The sequence below is a fragment of the Formica exsecta genome, unplaced genomic scaffold (genome assembly GCF_003651465.1).
Source record: "Formica exsecta isolate Colony F162 unplaced genomic scaffold, ASM365146v1 scaffold363, whole genome shotgun sequence".
In the NCBI taxonomy this organism is placed as follows: Eukaryota; Metazoa; Arthropoda; class Insecta; order Hymenoptera; family Formicidae; genus Formica; species Formica exsecta.
In genome coordinates this window covers 629714-649628 of record NW_021850877.1, presented here as the reverse complement: position 1 = coordinate 649628, position 19915 = coordinate 629714, and the positions used below count along the sequence as shown (strand labels likewise).

The 19915-nt window shown below is 39.6% G+C and overlaps 2 protein-coding genes across 4 annotated transcripts in view; one reads left to right on the top strand and one right to left on the bottom strand.

Annotated features, from left to right (window-relative positions):
• Window positions 1–19915, bottom strand: part of LOC115239000 (fibroblast growth factor receptor homolog 1-like) — a 38354-nt gene that overhangs the window by 11773 nt on the left and 6666 nt on the right. For 2 of the 3 annotated variants that reach the window (XM_029813281.1, XM_029813279.1), the window contains exon 2: window positions 2208–2347. In XM_029813281.1, the coding sequence (XP_029669141.1) occupies window positions 2208–2313 (106 nt within the window). In that variant the 5' untranslated portion in view covers window positions 2314–2347. Of the gene's footprint in view, window positions 1–2207; window positions 2348–10149; window positions 10431–19915 lie in introns of those variants that run through there. The other variant, XM_029813280.1, reaches the window with a different exon arrangement.
• Window positions 10502–19915, top strand: part of LOC115239018 — a 94217-nt gene continuing 84803 nt past the window's right edge. Inside the window, exon 1 of the mRNA XM_029813304.1 lies at window positions 10502–11049. The gene's annotated coding sequence lies outside the window, so the exon portion shown is untranslated. The remainder of the gene's footprint in view (window positions 11050–19915) is intronic.

Genomic DNA, 19915 nt, shown 5'->3' with positions numbered 1-19915 from the left:
CATTCAATGACCGGGCAATTGGACAATTGAGCCCAATCATAATAACACTCATACGCATATCGTACCAAAGACCGTGTTTCGCCGTGGTTCATCGCGCGCGACATTATTTATTTACCAGAGACACCAGAGTATCAATTCCCCCGCTGGGAGGGGAAGGGGCGGCGAAATATCGGATTCGTTGAAAATAACAATCGAGGAGCCTTAAAAGGGAGGAAGGAAAGGGGAAAGAAAGATCGCGACAACACGCTCCGTCGAGATATTTAGGCTCCCCGCGAGAACGCGGGATAACGAGAGAGATCCCCGTGTATATGCCGCACTTGTATGTACGCACGTGGGTCTCGTAGTTGTGCTGAAATTCCAACGAAATCTCTACTTTCGAGCACGTACCAACTACGGAATATAGTGGAAACGCGCGCACGGTACAAAGCAACGTCTGTTCGCCAGATGTGACGACCGAAATTTTCGACCCCGCCTTTCCACCTTTGACCAGCAATATCGGACTCTCGTTTCGTAGAAATCGATATTTCTATTGTTTAGAACAATATACAAGCGCTATTTTCTCTCTGATTCTCTCTCTCTCTCTCTCTCTCATCGTTTGCTGAATACGCCGCGATAATTACATAACGATTTAAAAGGAGCATCGAGTAAAATATTCAAGGATCGAGGAAGCAAAGCGAGTGTCGAGGAAGCAAAATTACCGTGAGATCGAAATGGGAATAGGCGATGAATGATCTCCCTTTTTGCGGCGACTCATCGCGTGCGACGCACGTTCTGTCAACAATTATGTCCGCTCGAGATATAATTATCGTCGCGCTCGCGCTAATTGATTGCCGCGTGCATTTCTCCGTCAACAGTTTTCGAAAGTGCGCCCGGTTTTGGCAATCGGGTAGGTAATCGCACTCTGTCCACGTTTCCCTCGAACATCGTCGACTACAAAGTGCCAAGTCTGTTGCGATTTAAATAGCGATTTCAAGACGCATGTATGTACCTACGTGGCAATTTCCCGATGCGTGATGAGATTTCTCAAGAATGGAAGCGCCGATAATTAAATCGTATCTACGAAGCCCGAGGGGAGCGACGTGACTGGAAATAAACCAGGATCGCTGGCGCGAAAGCCCGATTAAGCCGTTGTTTCTCGGTATAGATTTCACAAAATACCTCCGCGTGTGTTACTTTTCTTCCGTGTCATTAACCCCCCTTGAAACGTTGAATCGTGCCAACGATTTTAGTGTCATGAAGACAAAATCGAAAATTTTATTAATGCTAGATTCATCAAAACAAAAAGACCAAATATATATATTACGTTTTAAATTTATATCAACAATTTCCTTTTTCTTAATTATTTTTTTAATCGACGTAGAAACAGCATATGAAATTCTTTTTACTCGGCACCGCAATCAGAAAATAATATAAATTCTACGATTAATCGGTTTTCAAGTTGCAAGTATTTCTCTGGAATCTCGCGAAATTCTTCCACGCTGTTCCTTTTTCACTTGTACTTCCGGCTTTCGCTCTTTCGCCTTTACTAGCTTCCTCGTCGAACTTGAGGGAGGCTTCTACCTCGCGCTATTTTTCACGTCGCGCGATTCGCACTAGCCGCGCTTATTCCTTTTTCAATACGAAAATATCGCGGAACGGCGCCGGATGACGTTGCAGACTTCCTTTACAAATCTTCGGCTCGCTACGACCGCGTACCAGGCGCGTCTCGTGGCATTCACTCGTTTAATTTTACTCCTAATTTTTACGCTACAAAACGATGAGACTTTACCGCGGCGAAACAAATAAATTATGACGAGGCGATAACCAAAATCGTATGTTACTCTGGCGTTACTTTTAAACACAATATTTGTCACATTTCGTGTAATTGTGCTTTCATATCTCTTTACAAATATTTCTAGAAAACGTCGCGAGAACGTTTCTCTGAATTATGAAAGGTCTCGAAATATAACTCGACTCGAAAGCATTAATAATCGCATGTTCTACGAATTAATTTCTAAATCATTTATAAAGTTATTATTTTTGTGATCTATAGTTTATTACATACATTTTATTTGTATAAAGTATACAAGTATGTAAAAAATATTGATATTATTATTAAATAAATAATAAAAATTATACAATTTTTCTAAGAAATTTGTAAGATATTTCCAAGAAATATATGTAAGACATATAAAAGTGTTATGAGAGAATAAAATGTGCTTACTTACCTAGCCGAAAGACTCGTCCTTGCGAAAGTCCGACGTCTAGGATAACGAGAATTCCGAAGATAAAGCAAATCCTCGTCGCCATTTCGATTCGTTCGACACCAGGCATGTGTAGTTAGTGTAATCGCGGCATGGGTGATTTCCTGAAACAGAAACCGTGGAAAGTTTGTTTATCTTCTCCTCGTATTTGCTGGGATAAAGTAACACGTAAAGACAAAATTCTCTCTCTCTCTTTCGACGACTCTTCGAAAACAGCGGAAACGATTAACAATTCAACGTCGAACAATTATCACGAAGAAGCAACGCGGAGAGAGGGAAGGGAGAAAGAAAAGAAATAAAATAAATATGAGACACACGGTAAAAAATAATCAAGTATTTAAAAGGATCAAGACAAACTCGCAATTTACGTTGGTATTTATAATAGAAGAGCAAAATATTCATTTCCTTCCACGTTCCCTCCTTTTCTTCGATCGTCCGACCTCGTCGTATTTTTTTCTCTATTTCGCGAGGAGCGTCTCCCCTGTAGCTGGCCGACAGCCAAAATACGAAAACGCGATGCACTCGCCGAGGACATGCCGACCAACGGTTTTAGACACGATCACGTTGAAATACAGACCTGGGAGCGCCGAGCCAAACGCACGGCTTTACGCACGTGCTGCTTCCCGTCCGGGAACGAACGCGCGTTCGCCTTTTGTAAAAAAATGCTACTCTCGAAAATCATCGTCATCGTAAACCCGCGTCGACCAAGGGTGTATCGAACGGGTTGCTTTCCACGCGATCGCCAATCTATTCGGGTAAAATCTTAGCAAGGGAAAAATCGCCCGAAAATCAGAGCGGTAAGAAAATAGTATATTTTCAAGAACATCCTATGCATTTGTGTTTTTCCGTAACGTCGTTAACGATCGTCGAAAAGCGTCGAGGGTGAAATTTTCGACAGATTGTTTTCTTTAAAACGCCTTAACGATCGCGCGGACACATCTTCCGTTTTGAGGACTCGATCCCTCGAGAGAAGAATACACGCCTCTACCAAACCCGAAGGAAAGAAAAAAAGAAATAACTAGTAATCCAGCGAGCGACGATTAATATCCGACCTTCCTTCAGGGGGGCTCGAAGAATCTCACGGGTTCTTGGTGTCGGGATGTTCCTCTTCGGATCGACGCGTCACCTGTTGCGCCGATGAAAAAGAGAAATACGCGCGCACCCTCGCTCTCGTCGAAATACATATATCTATGTTTCATCTTTCTCGGATGATCGCAGTCGTGAGAAGATTTTCCCCGAGTATCCGAGACAGGCCAGAAAAAGGTTCGGTAACGAGAGAAGGCACCGGGGTATGCGAAACTAAAGGAAAACCATATTTTTCTCCAAGGCAATATTATAGAAACAATCAGGTAGTTTGTGAATGAAAATCTGGCGAACATATTGCCGCAGTATGAGAGAGTCCGCAGTTTTCAGATAACCGCAAAAAATACAAAGCGAATTTCCAACGGAAGTATCCATAATAAAATAATAATTTAGAAATCGCGCAAAAAATTAGACATTAAGTGTGAAAAAAAATTGTTCAGGTAGCTTTATTCATACGAAAGTACTTATTTTTCTCTCAAGAGATATATTTTAATATATACATTATTTCAGCATTACATAAATATCCGAATTTTCTTTACGAATGTCTAAATCACTTTTAATGTAATAAGAAGATGAGCAGTTTACTTTGATGAATATCAAGCAAATTTACTTTCGAGTATTTATATTTTAGAATCTCCAATCTCTCTCTCTCTTTTTATATATACACATAATAAAGACTAAAAATATGAATTGAATTCTTCAGGCAATAAAGATTTAAGTATCTATTTTTCAAAGAGGGAAAGTGTTTGTGTTTGTTGTGAAATATGAAAATATATTTTTTATAACCAATTAATCCAGAATTATTATTTTTATATTAGTATACGAGATATCCTTAAATTATTTTATATTGCCTTATACATATTTAATAATTTATTTTTCTTTATCAATATATATATGTGAGAGTAAATATTTCATCTTTCGCAAAAAATATTTCGATTTGTATATTTTGCTCGCTGGCATTCGGGCGAGAATAAATCGCGATGATCGGGAATATGGTATGTCGCTAATATTAGAGGGATTTCATATTTCGATGCAACATCACGCTAATAATTCGCCGAGTTTAAGTATGCGTGGGTCGCGGAATTTCGCGTAAAGCGCGAATATATTTCGGTGTCGTCGTATAAAAATCACAGCCTAAAGAGCTTTATATTAGTTCAAAAATAAACAATCGCTTAGGACGTATCGCGTATAACGTCAAAATAGCGAGTTTCGAAAGTGTGTGCGATTCTCGGTAATGCATATATGTAACTAATAATCAAATCGTTCGCGCGACGATTCTAATTTATTACGCGAGAACGTTTTCCTGGAATTTAACGCCCGATGAACGCGCAAAGTATTCTGTATCACTCTAGTCACGCTATTAGCTGTTTACGATCGCGCGGTTAAAATCCCGACCAGGAATGTCACGGCGACGAGAACGACAACATTGCGAGTATCCATATATATGTAGTGTACATTTGACATTATATAGAATTTACTACTCGATAAAAGGAGAGGAAGACGTCGTTTGCGTTGGTATTCCTTCGCGTTTATAGATACGACGCATTCGTACATATTCGAGGATATTAGCCTCGCCTCGCATATATACGTATATATTGTATAAATCGGTTCCCATTTTCTCAACGGTGAGATGTAATTTTCCTGTTTACAGCCGACGATTAATAGTTATTACTTTGTAAAATTACTTTGTAAATTTCAGTATTCGAGTGGATCATCTTTCTGGATATAGATATGTTGTTATCGAATGAAAAGCAGTGGCAAATATTTTCTCGAACATACGCGACCATAGTATTTTACAAGCGAAAAGTTTAGCATTAAAATTTAACATCCAATAAAGCGTTAGAAATAAAATGTTGTATATTCATTCGTTTACTATTACGTAACGTTTATGTTTTCGTTTTACAAAGAATTCAAGAGCTATACAAGATTGCGAGATGCTATCGCATCTTGTTCCTTTTTGAAAATCTTGCGGAAATTAGCCGCGATCAGTTTGGAAGATAGTGTCAAGATTTTCTTGGATGAGACCGGTATACAAGGAATCTCTTGTCTATCTTAAAAGCTATCTTAACGTAAATATTTATTTTCTCTCGACTCGTGCAATCGAATCAAGTAATGAAAATCCTCGGCCCGCGTGTACACCTTCAAGTCTCGAAAAATATTATCCGACGATTCCCTGAAGATTAGCATTTTGCAATGTTTTAATGTGATCTCGTGCGTGAGATTCACGTGAACTTCTGATCGCGCGATGTAGAAAGGAGAAAAATTGATGCGCCGCGTCAACAATCGTTTGCAAAAAGCACGAAACTGCACGGAATTTTTAGCGATAAATCTGGATAATCCTGACACTTGATACAAAAATAATACACCAGCAGTGTGAGATAAATTTGCACAAGTTAGATAAATAGGTGTACTAAGCTTATTTTACGAGACACGTCGTGTGACTGGTTTATATATGTATATATTGGGTTGAACGGAAAGTTCGTTCCGTTTTTTACCAACAATAAGAGATGAAGACCGAAAAAACGGCACGAACTTTCCGTTCAACCAATACAATAACTTTCACATCTCATTTGAAAGATAATTTAATTCTCTACAACTTTTGTTTCGATACTTTTTGTTAAAAGACGCATACTTTCCCTGATATTTGTAAAAATGTAAAAAATAACCGTGATTTTAGAGGTTTTTGGGCGCTAACTTTTTAAGGAAGCATTTTTCGACCCATGTTTATAGGAAACTTTTTGTTCAGAATTAAATTATCTTTCAAATGAGATGTGAAAGTTATTGATTGTAGTTTGTTCCATAGGTTTTGAAATAAACCAGTTTGTAAGACCGAGAAAACGGCACGAACTTTCCGTTCACCCAATACAATAACTTTCACATCTCATTTGAAAGATAATTTAATTCTGAACAAAAAGTTTCCTATAAACATGGGTCGAAAAATGCTTCCTTAAAAAGTTAGCGCCCAAAAACCTCTAAAATCACGGTTATTTTTTACATTTTTACAAATATCAGGGAAAGTATGCGTCTTTTAACAAAAAGTGCCGAAACAAAAATAGTAGAGAATTAAATTATCTTTCAAATGAGATGTGAAAGTTATTGATTGTAGTTTGTTCCATAGGTTTTGAAATAAACCAGTTTATAAGACCGAGAAAACGGCACGAACTTTCCGTTCAATATATATTGTTGATTGCGAAATATCTATGTCCGGAAGCGATCGACAATGCAATCCGGATCTTTACAAAAAAGGGACACTTACAAATTATCGCAAACTAAAATAATATCGCAAACTAAAATAATATCGCACCGCGCGAGGAATATTTCCTTTCTTCCTGAATCCACGATTGTCATAAATCGATTCGATAGAGAAAACGGGGCACGATTCCGTCGAACAGAATATATTTGACGGCATGTTATTGGCAGCTTTCTCGTTGCTCCACGATAAAGAATAATAGACCTCGACCGAGAGTTCGATCCTTAGAATACGCACGTCTGGTTCTCGTCGAAGTATCGTAACGAAAACCATGCAAGTGTTTTCTCATCTCGTGCCCATCGGCACAATCGTCCCATACGCACGCACACGTATATATGCATCCAACGTTTCTCCGCTTCCATAATTTAAAGCACGGTGTATCGAGCAACGCCTGGAATCTCCCGACGAAGACGGGATCCATTAGCGTGGATACAAATCTGGCATCAAAACAAAACTCGCGGATTCGCTAAATCTGTCCAGCACTTTCTGAGGCTTTCTTGAAATTCTTTGTTACAAAAAGCAAATCTCATTTTTATAGTTATATTAGTTTATAATTATTTTATATAAGAAAATTTTTTTCTAGATATTTTTATATATAAGATTAATTAATCAAAACATATAGATATTATAAAAAATAAAATAACATGATTTTAAGAATTAATAATAAAAGTATTTAAAATTGGCATTCTATGTAAAATTTATACGCGTCTTTTTCTCTTTTTTTGCATGCCTTCAACTAATTTCCTAAATATCGCCTCTCTTATCTCTGTCGCAAAGATAATGATGCATGCGAGATGAGACAACGTAAAACGCCGGTATTAAAATTTTGGAAGAAAGTGCCGGTCGTCGTCGAGTTTTAAATTATATCCTCGCCGCGCGTCGACACTACAAAGTCCCGGACCTACGTCACGATAATTACGGGTGGTCAAATTCGTCGGATCGCGGGCCCCCGTGATGAAACAGGTTGGAGCGATTTCATTCAATTTGTCGAGGGTCGAGGAACACTCCCTTGTGTAGGGGATCTCGTAGATCTCGCTGAGATTTCCGACGATAATCTACGGACAGCTACGACCGGGAAAAAGAGGATCGTCGCGGTACTTAAACTTTCGTGCATAAATCAAGGTGCGCTTCCTGGCACCGCCAGAAATATTCAGAGAAAGAGGTGTTTCCAGGCTTCTTCCCCATCTAATCTTTTTCACCCGTAAACGCGATTTTTGATATTACTTTAAGCATAAAACACACATATTGAAACACAGAATATAATTTACGGCGAAATTTTGAGAGGGGCAAAGTCGTAAATATAAATCCGTTAAGTAACCCCTCGAGATAAGGGAAAACGCGAGAGGGTGTAAAAATTTATGAACAGCCGCAACTGATAGAAACACAATTTATTCGGCTCGAAATAGCGCCTAATCGAAAGTATTCCGATACCTTCGCCGTTAAAAGAGCTCGTTCGTTCGACGGCGGCGCGGATCAAAGACGAAAAGAAAAAGATAGAGACAAAGGAGACGCGTTAGGAAGGAAGATTGAGAGAGACAGAGCAAAGAGGTATCAAAAGCAAAAGGTGTAGAAGCAAGGAATCCGTTTTTCTGAAAGACATCGTTCGTTTTCGAGAAACATGCCGTTTTATCATAAATTATATTGGGCCATATATCGTAAAATGAGGTGAATCATAATACATACTCATTGTACATAAAGAACAAATAATATTTGCATGTGTATTTTTGTTGAAATATGACTTATAATATTTAGTTAATAATTAATAATTAACTCGTATCTTACATTAAATTTTTGTATTGAATTAAAAATATGAATCATAATCGCAAACTTTGTTACCGTAAAATAAAAATTATGCGATTATACACAGGTGAAAGAATTATATTAAGCGTAATTGCATCGTGTTTAAATTTTCCACGATGATTCTTTTTAATATTCGTCTTTTATGCCTGCTTTGATTCATCTCCGCGAACCGGAAACGGATCATCTCGAATCAGTCTGCGAGGAAGTCTCGTGTGGCGTGTTAGTGGCAAGATATTATCCGTATATTTCGTCCGGAAAGATGTTGATTCCCGAAAAAGTAAGCCGCTTAGCAGACATATCCGTTTTAACCCCATGGGGTCGCGCGAGGCAAGTTAATAATCGACGTCGCGACGAAACCGAGCGATACACGTGGGTGGCCTGTGCATTCTCCGATTTCACGAAAGCACCAAACGTTGCTGTTTCACTCGAGAGGAGAACGACAATCTTTATCGCATCGATAAAATATATTCGGAGATTCTATCGCGCTTTCTAAATTAAAATTATCGCGTAAACATCAAAGTCAGATATCAATTTATTCGATAAAGATCTGTGATTCTCCGGCTCATTCAGCAAACTGCATAATTCATGTAATGTCGCAAGATAATATGTTATATTAAATATTCGTAAAGTATTTGGATAATGTTGCATTCATGTCACAAAATGTTTATTGAACGATCGGCTATCACATAGAAAATTCTTAGAATTTTGGGAAATATTTTAGAAATTTTATATTAAACGTTTATCTCTGTGTTTGACAATGTTTCGAGTTACGGTGACATGGAATTCACTTGATAAAACTGTCACACATTCGTACTATTAATGCACGATGTCCTATATACACGCATAATATGATAATCGTCGGATATTTTTCTCAGCACTCTTAATATTACATGCTTATTTGCAAGTGATATTTATTCTCATAATTGTATTAATACGTTTAATAATGCTTGTTATAGTCGCATAAAATTCACGGAATTTGATGGAATTATCGCACGTTTGCATTATCAACGCGATATATCTTATTTTCGCATATGCCACCCGTTCGATATTTTTTTCGATACTTCCCGATACTACATGCTTATCTATTAAAAATACGTTCTTTTTTAACTTAAAATCTCACAAAACTCGGATGTGATAAGACAAATAATTTTTTACAATCGTAATATCGTGATATAATTATAATTATAATATTAATTATGATAGATTAATTCTTTTGATACTTGCAATGCTCAATTAAATATGAACCACGAACGTCCCGAAAATATATTATAATAAAATAATCTATGTATGTACCTTCCTTTAATTTCTTTAGAAATTGCTTTGTTCGATGTAATATTTCACGTCGTCACATTTTTAAACATATTAGCAGCTGTATTCGTACTATCGCGTAACGTAAACAAAGCGCGGCCGACCTTGCTTCCCTCTCTCTCTCTCTCTCTCTCGCGCATGGCATGTTTGGTATTTTTAACATACTAACAATAAAAGTTACGAAGCTAGGATCAGTCGATCGTCGTGACTGATGCTGTGAACACGATTTTAGATTAAATGAAAATAAATATCATCTGCTCGTATTATGCGTACATACAATATATCGCGTCGTTAGTATAAATGAAATGACAAATATTTAATATATATAAAAAAATCTCCCCTCTCCGATTTTGTTAAAACTCATATATTTTATGTAATTCGTGGCGTAGAAATCTGCTCGAAATGCATAGAATATATGAGTTGTAGAAAAATCGAGAGAGAGAGAAAGAAAATATTGAAACTTACTTCGCCAGATAATGTTTCCATATTCACTTCGCTTCGTCGACGGAGATGACGGACCAACACCGAACACACATATATTTCGTCCCGCGCGAACGTCAGACTCGTACGTTACTCGCGTAATCGCGTTACGTTAAACTCGATAATTCGGAAAGAAAGTCCTTATAATTCGATTTGTCGTGTACAGATTCGAGGAGATACGTTTACTGCACGAAAAATGTAGTGCATCGTCGAAAGAAACCATCCCGGATCGTCTCGACCGCCGACGAGACGATCGTCGCATTTCCGAGAATAAGGTATATAATTATTTCCAAGTTTTCGTATCATTTATGGTGACGAAATAGGCACGTATATGTATCGACGTCGTTGATTGGCGGAGACGATCGGACGACGCCAACGCTCGCGATTCACCCCTTCCCCCTTCCCACTCGCCAAGCATCAGTTCTCTCGCGCTCCCGCGTATTCGCGTCGCGTTATCCTTCGTCCCGACGAAAGGATCGTCGTATTATCGAGAACGAGGTAAACGATTATCTTAAAGTTTTTCTACTATCTACTGTGACGAAATATACACGTATGTGTATCGCGACGCCGGTCACTGGCGGAGATAATCGAACGAAACCGAACGCTCGCGACTCGCCCTCTCCCCGCGAGGCGTCAGTTCTCCGCGTCGCCCGCGTCGCGTTTACCGTAATTCGGGGAAAAAGTAATCTGATCTATCATCGCGTGTCGTACGGATTTAGAATTTTAGAGTGATGCAGTGCTGTGCGAAAGTGAATATTATAGTGCATCATCGAGAGAGAATCGTTTATCGCCTCGATCGTTGACGAGAAAGAGACAGAGAGGGAGAGAGAGAGAGAGGGAGAGGGAGAGAGAGAGACAGACGATCGCCATATTCCCGAAAGCAAGGTAAACGGTTTTTTTTTTTTCAGATTTTACATGTTTACTGCTGCGAAATTTGTATATTAAAATATAAATATGTCTCGTAGACTTATTGAATTACAAATAAAGCATGTCGTTGAGTGGATTAAGATATCCGACGATCGATATTAAGGCAGAATTGACGAAATATAAATATATATATTTTCGCGCGCGTTTGAAAATTTACGTTTGCCATGATTAATGACGTCACGAGGGATCCGAAGTGAACTCGCCTTCCGCGACACATTCTATCTCGGAAACATATCTTTACTCGCTCCGTATTTGACCAATGCCGGTGCCGGCCGTGTCAGGCTCGCCATCAGTCGCGATCGACGATAAAGTCCCGTGATATGCATAACGATATCCATTGCGCGAGAACGTGCGACGCTTATACGAGCAGTGGAACCGCGGGGGAGGAAAACGAGGGGCGAGAGAGAGAGAGAGAGAGAGAGAGAAAAGAGTCGGCCGATGTCGCATTCTTATTTATGTGTCGCTCGGTGACTTCGTTTAATAAAATAATTTAAATATATTAGCAGCTGTATTGGTACTATCGCGTAACGTAAACAAAGCGCGGCCGATCTTGCTTCCCTCTCTCTCTCTCTCTCTCTCGCGCGCGCATGGCATGTTTGGTATTTTTAACATACTAACAATAAAAGTTACGAAGCTAGGATCAGTCGATCGTCGTGACTGATGCTGTGAACACGATTTTAGATTAAATGAAAATAAATATCATCTTCTCGTATCATGTGTACATATAATATATCGTATCGTTAGTATAAATGAAATGACGAATATTTAATATATATAAAAAATCTCCCCTCGGAATGTTGTGTTTTCCTTGTCCTCCCCTCCCCATCCGTCGATGTTTACCACCCGCGAACGAGATACGCCACTCATTCCGAAACAAACAGTCACAAAGAGAGATCGATCGGAGGATCCGTGGAATATTCATGATACGTTCGGCGCGCGATTTATAGCGCCTCGTCGTTTTATCTCGACGGGAGAATGCTCGGCGATCATTGATGACTTCATGAGATGAAATCGCACGAGGTACGAAACTCGAAAGAGGATACTCCACCGGCGTGAATAATAAAAAGTGCGAAGTACGTGCAATGTTTTCGGAAGAGACTCGAGATATCGATAGAATGGGGAAGTGCGTACGCGCACGATGCTTGGAATATTTATTTATTAGAATCGAGATGTACGATGAATTTATATACGATACCGAGAGTTGAGTTTTATGAAAAATTTCTCTCGTCCGAGATAATTATTGGTAACGAGAAAAAAAAATTTTTTTTATCGGTCCTTTCTTCCATTTACTTAGCTGCAATATTTATTATCATATCTTTATCGATAGTGGAGCTAAACAAAAATGCAGGTATTCTTGTACTTAAGCAGGCCTTGATACGAGATAAAGTAAACGTTATTTATCACATTCAGTGGGAGCGAAGGGACGATAAGACGATAGCGATTCAAGTTCAACAGATAAATCTCGGAGAGTATCTCGAAAATAGAAAAATTTCATTTGTATGTTAAATAAAAATGTTAGATAATAATTCATGGTAGATGAAAAATTTCCTGAATAAACCATCGTTTTTATAACTTAAAATTCACCGCTCTTGCCGAAATTTGAGCAAACGGTAGATTTTTATGTACAATGTAAAGCAAATATTTGGCCATTTAGTCGAGGAAGGAGTCCTCTCAAAAAATTTCCATTACGTTGAGAGTCACTGACAATGAGCGTCTTGAAGAGACGATCCTTAGGCCGCGGAAACGGGCTTTTTTTTGTTTTCCTTTTTTTTTTTGCAATCGTCGCCACCGTGACACCGGGTCGCTCGTGTTTCGAAATTCATTTTACGTGCCGAGGCGCCGCCACGGGTTTCGTTTCAGGGAAGTGTCTTTGTGACCGCGGGGGCTCCCTCGGCCCCCTCCGCTCGAAACATCTGCTCGTCGTCGAGCAGCTAGGAAGACTTTTTTTAATCGCGGGGGCTTTGGCGGAACAGAGCGCGCCTTATGCCCGTAAGTACTGGAAAAAAGATGTATAAATCACGCCGTTGTGTCGCGATGCAATTTCGTGTCCGACTTAATTAATACCGCTGGTAATAATAACGCGCGCGCGGTAACAAAAATCAGAATCGTGTTTAGTAAATTTATTATAACTCTCGTTTCATCAGATACACAGTTGTAATTAAACAAATTGTCGAGAACCCCAACGAAATCATTTATCTCGCCTTACGAATTAGATATACGTGTCGATATCTCGAGCTTGCTTATTGTGTAAGAAAATATTTATTGCGACTCACGTATATATTTAAACACGACTCAACGATGCATCTCGTAAACACGCGAATGGCGAAACATAGCGGATCGCGGATGCGTTGTACGGAGAACGCGTAATACGCTATCTATACTACTTACAAATCGCGTGCTTGGCCAAGTCGTTATCTCGCAACACGCGTCGTCGTTGTCGATCATCGTAGGGGCTCCGCGTACAATTCCCGAGTACGGTACCCCATACCATGCGTTTCGGTGAGTCGGCCGGTCGGCTTTTCTCGATTCGGTGCTCCGCGCCGCGTACACTCCGCACCGCCACTAAATACGCCGACCGATCTCCGTAATGGATGGTTTCCTGAGCAGACGACGGTGGACATGCGAGAGAGCGACGAGGCGGAGGGACGGAGAAGGAGAGACGGTGAGCGAGAGAGAAAGAGAAAAATCGTCTCTTGACCCGAGGGGTCTCGAGGAGGACACTATGAGAGAATTCGCGGGAGAGAGAAGGAAAGAGAGCGATATCGCAGGCTTATCCTTTTTCGTCGGAAATTATCGCGTTGCGTTTCCCAGAAATTTTCCGACAACGATCCTGTTGTTCTGCGCGATCGCTCCTGACAATCGCGAACAGCTGATATTCGCGCAATCGTGCCTTTCGCAAGAAGTATATCTTATTACAAGCGCAAGAATATCCTGTCTTCGTTGCTTTATACTTTGTCTCGCTCTTTGTAGTTGGTAGGAATCGTTCGGCCGACTGGTTTTATTGGCGGTTCTCGAGAGGTGCGAAGCCGATACTTATTTGCGCGCGAGATTTTACGCGACTTAATCGCGTTGGCGTCGTTCTTGACCCAACGGAACAATGCACGGAATCGGTGAACGACCCGGCGTGTTCGATATCGCGTAATCGCGAGAATGTGAATTAAATCACGTGAATTATTCCCCGATGCACGTCGAATAAATTGAAGGATTAATGAGGTTTATCGGAGCGTAAATAAGTCTTGACTTTTTTGCATAATTATAATATGAGAATGTTCTTTTTATTAAGCGGTTTTGCATCGACGCCACCGTTTTTCGTCGCTCGTATACCGTCCATGACTCAATAATTACCCTCATTATCGAAGCACTTTTTTTATCAGTTTTATTTCGAATTTATCTAAATTAAGAATATATTTTATGAGCGTGTGTATTAAATCGTTATTTTGTACGATTCATGACATGTATGTTTTTTAGTCGAAAGTATTATTTTTGCGATCTTTAATTTATTTAAATTTTCGTGAATTGTTTTAATTTTTTAATTCAATATACTGTACGTACATCTCCGTTATTTGCTCCTTGAGCAAATCTATTATTTTGTTTATTTTTAACGCGATTTTATTTTTATTAAAGCCTTGTCGTTATTTTAAATCGTTGATACGCGACGAGATGAATAAACGTGGGATTTTTTTAAATTTTTTAAATTTTTTTTTTAAACGTTCTTTATCAAATGCGTTTAGCGCCGTCCTCTGAAATGGATTCCGGGAAAACAACAGAATGAATTACGAAAACGACGACGCACGTGCGTCGTTTCCGGCGTCGCGGCGAATTGCGACGACGTACTTCCGCCGACGACGAGGGCGCGATACGCCCGACACAAAACGGACACGTACTTTTCTGAATTACGTGAACGCATTTACAATGGCCGGCGAGATCGTTCGACGATAAACAACAGCGTCTCGCGTTAGCTGTCGCCGAATCTTTCCGTGGAATCTTGAGAAGCGAACGTATGTACGAGGACGTGTGCGAGGCTGAATCCAGTCGAAACGATCGCGCATTCAATTGGTGGAATAAAATTATTTTTACCGATAAAGACTTGTACACTTCAAACGTCAATGCCGCCAATTTCCTAGTCGGGGCCGATCTCGCTCGCTTAGAGAACTTCTCTCTCTCTCTCTCTCTCTCTCCTCTCATTATCACTCGCGGCACCTTGTTTCGAGCGATAGAATTGAAATTGGATCGAAATTGGCTCAGAATGAGCCCACATGCTACGCAAGTACCAAGACTCCTCCTCGACGTAACTCGTTGCACAATGAACGATTCATCGTTTCGGACATAGTCCGGTCGTGATGTGGCGAGGGTGTACAAACGATTCACATAGAAGTAGCGTTTTTCGTGGGAAAACACTCGTCGCAAGCTGTGAAAAATCAGTCCGAAGCGAACCATGTGTATCTAAATGCATCGGTGATGCGTTGATTTTCCCGAATCACGTTGTTTAGAAAATCGCGCGAGCATTCGGACATAAATATATATTGCGTAATAATAAATTTAGCACCATTATTTGACGTATAATACGTTCTTTCAAATTGAGAATCTAAGGCTCTTATTCGACATAGTCGCGGAGGAAATCTAAATTTTCAAAATTTTTTTTCTCTTAGAGAGAGAGAGAGAGAGGTTTTTGTTCTACGATAAATATGGCCTAGATACGAAATACGATGCGCGATCTATTTTAGAAATGTTTTGGCTGTCGACGCACCTCATTCGTTCTCAGCCAATGGAAACGGCACGACGTATCCGCTGTCGAATCGATAAATCTTGATTCGCTTCTCGTCTTGGCGCCAAATTATTTTCAACGCAAAGCATGGCCCTTGTTTTCCCGCGATTCCATGAAATCTGTCGCATGTCCTCGTTCTAATTATTAATCCCATTATTATACGTGTATCTCAAGATGTTATTTATTAAATTTACGCAAGAGAATTTTTGAGTAAATTTACGCGAAGAGATAATCAAAGATCAAAATAAATTTGTCACCCTCGAGAAATTCGCAATAACAATTAATTAGTATAATTTCATTACGATGATAATAATAATAGGTCGCGATAACGATAAATGGTCGGTTTGTCTGACTCACTTGTAAGAATCGTGAATCAATCCGGCGCGTATCGTCGGAGGTCGGGGAATACGCGTTTAATTGTGGACGGTTGTGAGTTATTTTTGACCGTTAGTAGTGTCAAGGCGCGTGAACCTTAAGATTGACTGTATTACATCTTGGTTGCGTCGCATAATAGTATTTCATATATTATTATTGCATAAACCACTCCGTATCAATCTCGTGGCGAGATGATCAAAGACTCAAGATCCGGAAATAAAATTTCATTCGTGTATCCAACATTCATTTCTTCGATTTCGACAATCTTTTTAACGCGAAAAAAAAAAAAATTCTCCGCTCGTTCTCGACTTTTTTTTTTTTACAACAACCATTCTTAATCCCAATCGAGGTGCAAATTAATCTAAAATTTTAATGCGCTTCGCGAACGAGGACAGGTTGACTTTTTCGTAACGAGGCCTTATTTATCTCACGCGATTCGCCTTATAGTGTCGGACCATGACCATCGCGGTGTGATGTGCAACGAAAACTGGTTTCTCTCTCTCTTTCTCTTTCTCTTTCTCTTTCTCTTTGAATGAGTAAATACGGACGCGTTGCACACGAGTGCCTCTCTTCTCAGTGGCGGAAAGCTGGCGGCACGTCGAGATAAGCGTACACGCGCGCGCGCGAGCAGACGGATTCGGTAGGTAGTTGTTGCGAGATGTAACGAGATGCGGGGCTCTCGTGATTAAATCCGGAGATTAAATCGCGAGGTAAATTCAACTCAATCGCGCCGAACAAACTCTGCCCTTATCGCGGACGTCGCTCTGCGAAAGCGACAAAGTTAAACCGCGCGAGATAATCATCTGGAAATGTTGTGTTGAAAATTTATATTCATAAGCTGATTTATAGAAACGCCCTGGAGAAATTTACATTACGTCTCCCATTACAACGCGATGCTCGCGCGGGCATCGTTTGCACGATAATTAAGAATTTTTCTAACCGTCATTAATATATAGAAGCTATACGTTGTCGATGATGTACCATCACCGCGGTTAACAATCGCCCAAGGCAATTATCGTTGGCCGCGTTTATACTATATTACGTCACACCTGCACACGCGGGTGCTCGAGGGGTCCGCTCGGCAGCGGCGTAAAAACGCGACTAACATGGTTACGTTTCCCCTGTATCCATTAGCATATCCGATTCGCAATCCCCGCTCGTGGAACGAGATAATTAGAAAAGATTGCGCGTTCGTTTCGCACGCGGAGTCGGACAACATCTCGAGTCGGTTTTTCTGCTTAATTTCCGCGCCCCCGTTTCCCCTTCCGCATATAAAGCTACGTCTTATAAGTTAGCGGAACAGAATGAGCAGAATCAATTCTAATTAATATTGTTATTTGTTGCTCATTTGTTGCTAAAAAGTTGCCAAGAAAAAAAATTTGTTGCTCTGTAAGTTTTTAAAAAAAATGATGTTCCGCTAAAGGAAGATTAAGTTAGCGGAACAATATATATATAGCAACAAAATTGTACATAACAATAATATAAGAATTTGTTGCTAAGTTGTTGCTCTCGAAATATGCAAGTTCCGAATTTGTTGCTTGCAAAATAAGTATAAATAAACGCCGGAAAGCGGCACAGCGTGTAAACTTACAAGAGTAAACTATCCGAAAAAAATTTGTTGCTCGCTTAAATTTGGTACTGACGTATTGTCTGAATTTGTTGCTCTCGAAATATGCAAGTTCCGAATTTGTTGCTTGCAAAATAAGTATAAATAAACGCCGGAAAGCGGCACAGCGTGTAAACTTACAAGAGTAAACTATCCAGCAACAAATTCTTATATTATTGTTATGTACAATTTTTTTGCTATATATATATTGTTCCGCTAACTTAATCTTCCTTTAGCGGAACATCATTTTTTTTAAAAACTTACAGAGCAACAAATTTTTTTTTTTGGCAACTTTTTAGCAACAAATGAGCAACAAATAAAAATATTAATTAGAATTGATTCTGTTCATTTTGTTCCGCTAACTTATAAGACGTTATAAAGCTTGCAATTTCTGTTCGATGGATATTACCCGGTCATAAAAAAGCGATCTATTATTGTGTTTATAATGCGTAATGCTACACGATTGACGCGTCCTTGACGACGAAGAAATCCGATCGTTGACGCAAATTCTTGGGATTATTATGAAATATCTTTTAAGCGATAACGATAAATTTCAAAAATGATTGATATCGGGATTTCGAGAAAACGAGAGTTTCGAAACGAGACGGAAACGTTTACCATCGATCGTTTGCGTTGGCGGATAATAGTCTCTCGCACATGCCACAGAAGGAAAGGAACGTTAACGCGTTCGTGACACGATCCAGACCCTCCTCTCTCGAGCCGGATTCATCGCCGATAAAATCTCACGCTACTAAGCCGCGGACACGGAGATCCTCGTTTAAGAAGAAAAATCTAGTAGTCTCGTGCATCGTTATTCGATGGCCGATCGAGATTAGGGATAGAAGGCACGTTCTCCGAAGCAGAACGGTCTCATTATTTCGTAGCAACGATTTCCACCGACGATCATTACGCCCCGTAATGATGATTAATGAACGCCGGGCTTACGCGCTTTATCGTATTTAGGATACATTGTATACGAAGGGAGACGTTTCTACCCGACATTGTTTCTAACCGTGGCAAATCGCGAATCCTTCTCTCTCTTACGTCGCATAAATTAATACTTTAATCGCTCCGTGATTAACGCGATTCGTTTCGTATGAAATTATAAAATCGTAACGCTCTCGATGCGTAACGTAGCTAAAAATACTCGCGTGAGCACTTTTTTTATATTTCTTTTTTTTTTTTTTTTTTCAAATATATATGTAGATGAACTTACAATTTTTACTGACTTAGGACTTGGCGGTAGCTCATATAAAGATACATTTGCGTAATAAAGTTTCAAAAATAAATATTCTAAAATATAAAAAAACGAAAAATACGGAACGCCAGGAAAACCACGCTGAACTCACACATGCCTTCTTCTTATTGTTATTTCAAATTCCCTGCCGTCCTGCTCCCTTCTCGATGCGTTTCTGGGAAGACGTCGGACCCTTTTGTTTACCGACCATAAACGTCGCATTGCTGTAACGTAATTGGCGGAACAAGCGCAATGAGGTCTAGAGATTGATGAGTCTCTTTCTTTTCTTCGAGATTCTCGCGGTCGTTGCTGTAATAAAACTTTCGCGACATAATACTTTGTCGTGCCTATATATCTATAAGTATTATTTTTAAAAAGTTTATTTTTTTTAAACATTTGCATATTAATTGATAGATATTTCCATAAATCAGTTATATAAAAATTAATATAATTATATAAATTTATATCAAATATATATATTACATCACTTAAGCGATTCATTTTGGACATATTTTTGTTCGTCTATCTTTCTATCTTAGCTTTCAGCTACTCAATCTTTTTATGCTTACACTTAATCCTAAATGCTACCTAGCTCTTTTTCACGCTGCCACTTAAGGCTTAAAGAAAACGGGACGTGGGACCGGAGAGTCGTCCGCTCTCTTAATCGCGACGCTCTGCAGCCGCGAGCGGCTGGTATTATTATGTGGTCAACCTATTAGGGACTCGCATTATCAGCCCCCGGTGAGTAGGTGCATAAGCTTTGCCTGCCTTCCACCCGTCATGCTGGCAAAGGTTCCACGATTTATCGCGCATCCGCGAGTGAATGTTCTTTAAATAGCGC